General features: G+C 41.0%; 1 protein-coding gene across 1 annotated transcript; it reads right to left on the bottom strand.

Moving 5' to 3' along the window:
* Positions 1-3,226: 3,226 nt before the first annotated feature.
* Positions 3,227-5,123, bottom strand: FIBIN (fin bud initiation factor homolog (zebrafish)). The gene has a single exon (XM_006907981.3). The coding sequence runs from the start codon at positions 4,871-4,873 to the stop codon at positions 4,238-4,240; it is 636 nt and encodes a 211-aa protein (XP_006908043.1). The 5' UTR covers positions 4,874-5,123; the 3' UTR covers positions 3,227-4,237.
* Between the last annotated feature and the right edge of the window lie 6 nt (positions 5,124-5,129).

Genomic DNA, 5,129 nt, shown 5'->3' with positions numbered 1-5,129 from the left:
CCTGGGTACCTCATATTGTAGCACTTTAAAAATGTTTGATGAATGATACACCCATTGGGATCCTGACTCTGGAAATAGTATTCCTAAGGACCACCCCAATTCTCATTCTTTATTCTGGTGAATTATTATTATGCATTTCTGTATTCTGTTTCTAACTAAGACTTGTTATGTCTCCAACTGTTTTTTTCTTTTACATTAAAACACTTATAAACCATATTTAGCATTTCTATTTCACACCCAAGTATTCCTTATCCAGAAGATTTTAAATAATTATCCTCTGAAAAATGTCTTGGAGAAATTTGGACATACTACCCTTTAGGCTGATTTTAGATATTTTAGTGGTTTTCATGAACATTTTTATTACCTGTTAAAATAGTTTATAATCTAAGTTTCAGGCTTTTCTCAGAAAGTTTTAAGCCTGTTTTTTTTAGCAGAGTTATAAATGAGAGTTTAAAAGGCAATGAAAAGTATGTGAACCATGGCACAGCCACTTGGCGCCATAGCCGATAACACACCTACACCTGCTGGCTTCTGCTGACTTCATGGAGTGTGGCTTTGGTTGCTGCTGAGGCTAACATGGCCTGGTGTTCTTCATCAACAGACTCTAGATAGACAGATAGTTATGAAATGTTCTGAAGTAGGTATATGGAAGTTTTCACATGGTCAGATTGGGAGTTTAAGGGTTAGTGGTGTTGAACAATGTATTACACTGAGAAAGTATCCATGAGGAATTCTGTAAACATAGGAGCCACTCAGCTTCTGACTTGACAGCAGTCAGACATCTAAACTGCTGTAGGTTATAGGCAGGCTGGGGACATCATTTGGAGTAGGAAATTGGTGGCTCCAGTGGACCCCTACTTTCTGCATTCTTCTTTTATTTGATCATATATCTCACTCATTTAAAATGTGAGAGCAAAGTGAAGTATATAAAACATCACACAGGTTTAACCTTGGGAAAATTTCATAGGCTTTCTGGGCCTATGTTATAAAAAGAATGATGATAATAATAACAATAATGACAGCAACTAACACTTATAATTGGAATCATTCTGTTTTAGGTTTTGTTCTAAGCACTTGGCATGTATTAATTCTTTTTATAAAAGACTTACCTCACACAGTTTGTTGTTAGGACTGAGAGAAATAACTCAAGCAGAGCTCTTAGCATAGGGTCTGACCAATAATACTGAGTTCTCAAAAAAAGTTAGCTATTTTTTGTTGTTGTAATAATAATAATAAGTGCATTTTACTCCAAATACAACTCTGAGAGGCTTTAAAAATTTTTGGCTAGATGAAGTCCCAAGGCTTTGTAATATCCCAGAGCTACCCACAAACTACCTCAATACCTGATACATAGCAAGTTATCAGCAAATATTTATAAAAATAACAAATATTCTAAATTATATGGATGTTTTTGTAAGTAGATTTCTCGGAGAAGAAAGTGTATATATATATAGTGTATATATATATTTTCACATTCTCAAAATATTTCATGGCCTAAGAAATAAAGAAACACTACTTTGAAAGAGAATTTGTCATTGTGTGAGTAATAAAGTCCTAATAAGTATAATTGGAAAGCAGGGAGGGAAGATTTGAGTGGAGCTGGTTCCCCATCATAAGAGGACTTAGAAAAGACTTGTGATGCTAGCCTCTGGGTTGCCAGTCCAGGATGGCTCTCTCTCTCCAACTGGAAATTCCCATTTATCATCTGGGGCCATTTACTTAAGATTCTGTGGGATTACTGGCTGTACCTCTAGCCTTGAATGGATGATTCAATGTCAGATAATTTTGTTCTGGTTTTGTAGGAATCATAGAATGTTAGCACTGGAAAGAATCTCATCCATAATCTATTTCAGGGTTTTCAAATTGGTAGCAAATGTGTCACTACTCCCCATTTGATGACATCTCTAATTGGAGACAGCACGCTTTACATCTGTGTCTTTTAAAGCCTTCTTAATGTAATACTGTATGCAACCATTACCAACTTATTAAAACAAGTATATGTGAGAAAACCAGTTTCTCATTTGTATCAAATATCAAATATTCTATTACACTTGGGAAAATTGAGGAGTTGACATTTAATATGTCTATGGATTAGACTTGAACACTCTGGAGTAAGTGATACGAAAGTTTTGAGACATAAAAAGTTGTGACTACAAACTATGATTGTTTAAGTACCAAATATCATCTCCTTTGCCCCTACTGTTATTTGTTCCTCATCTTTCATAGAATAAATACGGAAATCTTTGAAAATGACCATTTACCTTTTTCTCACACACCAGTCTAGAGGCAGCTAAAAGCAGGACCCTAGGTGTTGAAAAGAAATTACAAATGATTATTTTAAGTATTATCTCATATGTTGTTTTTATTTTTAACAATAAGATAGTTATCCAAAGGTTCAGGCCTTGGGCCACTCCCTCTCGCCTCTCAGCATCCTTGAGAAGAACAGTGTGGGAAAGTCCAGGTCTAAGAGACCTGGAGCTGTTACAGCTAGCTGAGGATCAACCACTTTCTGGGCCTCAGTTTCCCCTACTGTAATAGGAGGATATTGGCTACTTCGTAGGAATAGAAAACTGGATTATTCATGCATGGGAGAGAAAAAAAATGGCTCACTGTTGAAGAGTATATTATGAACATTTAGTTATTTTCGTGTGTGTGTGTGTATGTGTGTGTGTGTGTGTGTGTGTGTGTGTGTGTGTGCGTGCGCGCATGCGCACACATGTCTGAATGTGTCTGTGTGTATGTGTGAAAAGAAAGCATATTTAAGTGAGAGTCAGGATTGGCCAGGGAAAGACATGAAATAAAGTGCGTTTTCATCTTTCTAAACCATTAATTAAGTAACACAGACCTGGCTTTAAAATTATTAAAAATCATTATAGTTCCTATAACTTTGAACGGAACCCTCCTCCTGCATTATGAGGGCATATAAGGTACAAGCCTTGTCATAAAGTTTTCCAGTTGGTCCTATGGGAAAAACTGGAGAAAACTGGAGTGTTTAGGCAGATCAGCAAAAATCAAATTCCAGCATGGCCTAGTTTTTTTTCTTTTGTTCTTTCTTTTGAGGAAGGTAAGGATGGCTAGGAAAGGAAGGATTGCGAAATACGTAAATCTCTCTCTGCCTTTATCATATACCTTCACTGGCTTAAATTCCATCCTTCTCTTTCCTTTTGCATTGCGCCCTCTGTGCAGTATGAACGTTACAGATATAAATTAGAAAATAAGCCGGTAGTATACGAGAACATATTTATTGGCTGAATAATAAAACTTAGTTAAGGAGTTATTAGAATTAGAATTCCCCCTACTTGAAGTACAAGTTTCCAATAAGCAAACAGAAGCAAAACCCCTAAATGAGAAATAATACATTGGTAATCTAAATCATAGGCATTTAGGGGTGCGTTCAATCAATCTACTTCTTTGTAATGGACTGTAGCACTGATGACTCAGACATACAATGAGAGACATAGCATCAGCACATCGACATGAGTGCACAACCACTACAAAGCTGAGACTTCTTAAATGTGGTCACTTTAACGTACACACCCACAGAGGCACTTCAGACATCTCCCTGCAAAGGATGATTTGCGTATAGTTTCTAGCCAATACTTTTACCAAAAAAACCCCCAAAAACAAAAACGAAAACAAAAACAACAACAACGACAACAAAACAAAACAAAAAAGAACCTGTTAAAAAAAACCAACAACACCTTGGAGACCCTGGTAATAAATAAGAAAGAAAAGGTGAAGAAACAGGCAACTTCCATCTGCCTGCATTCATGCAGAGCACACCCTTGGCCTTCATCTGAAAACAGGCAACTTTGACAGCTTTCAGAGCCCAGGAGAGAAGCCTGAAGGTGGAAAGGAGCTACACACTCTGCTATCCCAGTACTTCCACACTCTCCAGGCTGGGCAAGTTTAACACTGTGTAAATTGTGTTCTTTTAGATGGCGGCTGAAACAGGTGTCTCTGCAGAGTTATGAAGCCTCTAGGAAAGGCAGAAGGCATGGCTTTAAATTGTTCTTTCCAGGTGACAAATCAATAGCAGTCATATAAATAATGTACAAAACCAAAACCACTCCACTCTCACTTCTTTCCTTTTAACGATGACTTCAGATCATTCTCCAAGTGCAAATCTGAATATAAAAAATAATAAGTATAAGGGAAATATTAGGCCCGTCTTCAGTCCCCCACCCTCCATGAAGAGGCTGATTTGAAGCCCCCTCCTGGCAGCGCGCCTCTCCAACTACACCTTAAGATAATCGTTTTTCAGCCGACCTAACCGAGTCCCATGGCTCCTGATGGTGAGGGCCAGCAGCTCATATCTGTCCCTGAGCCCCATAGAGATGTCCAGCGTTTCTTTCAGCAAGGACTTGGTGTGGACCAGCATCCCCAAGAAGTCCTCGTTGAGCCTGTTCTCCTGCCGGCTGTCCTGTTCCTGGCCCTGCTTGAACTTGCTTTCCAACTCAGTGAGGGACTTGTCCGAGTTGGAGTAAGCGTCCCCTATCTGGTGGGACTCCCGGCGCAGGTACTTGCCGTAGCTCTCTTCCCCGTCCAGGTCATAGGAGATACTCTTACTGATGCCCTCCAGGACACGGCCAGCGTCCTCCACCTGGCGGCCCAGCACAGTGAACTCCTCCCGCAGGGTGAGGCTCAGCAGACGGCTGGCCTGGCTCCCCTCCCCCTGGGAGCAGCGCCGGTGGTCACTCACCCTGAAGAGCAGCTGGCACTTCTCGGGGTCATCGTTCTCCTCATAGTCCCCGTCGGGCACGAAGTAGTGGTGCAGAGTCCCATTGGACATCTCCGGGTAGAGAGGGCCATCAAAGTAGCCCTGACACAGGTGGCAGAAGAAACCCATCCAGAAGAATTTCAGGAACACCATCCTGGATATTCAGGATGACTGGGACCCAGGAGAAGACTTGTCACCCAGGTACGAGAAAGAAGGTCCCCTTGAGAGTCAGTGCCTCTCTGAGACCGTGTCAGCCTCAGTTACAGCCGGCTTGCTGAATGCTGGCCCTCCCTCCCCAGCAGGCTTCATGTGGCTGTGGCAACAGCGCCTGGGTAGCACTGACTGCAACAGCGAAGGATGTACCCCCGCTGCGCGCTCCGCGCTCGTGGCTGGAACTCAGTCGGCTCTT

This window comes from Pteropus alecto, unplaced genomic scaffold (genome assembly GCF_000325575.1).
Source record: "Pteropus alecto unplaced genomic scaffold, ASM32557v1 scaffold71, whole genome shotgun sequence".
NCBI lineage: Eukaryota > Metazoa > Chordata > Mammalia > Chiroptera > Pteropodidae > Pteropus > Pteropus alecto.
Note: the sequence above shows the minus strand (reverse complement) of the source record. Positions and strands in the feature narration are given on the sequence as shown.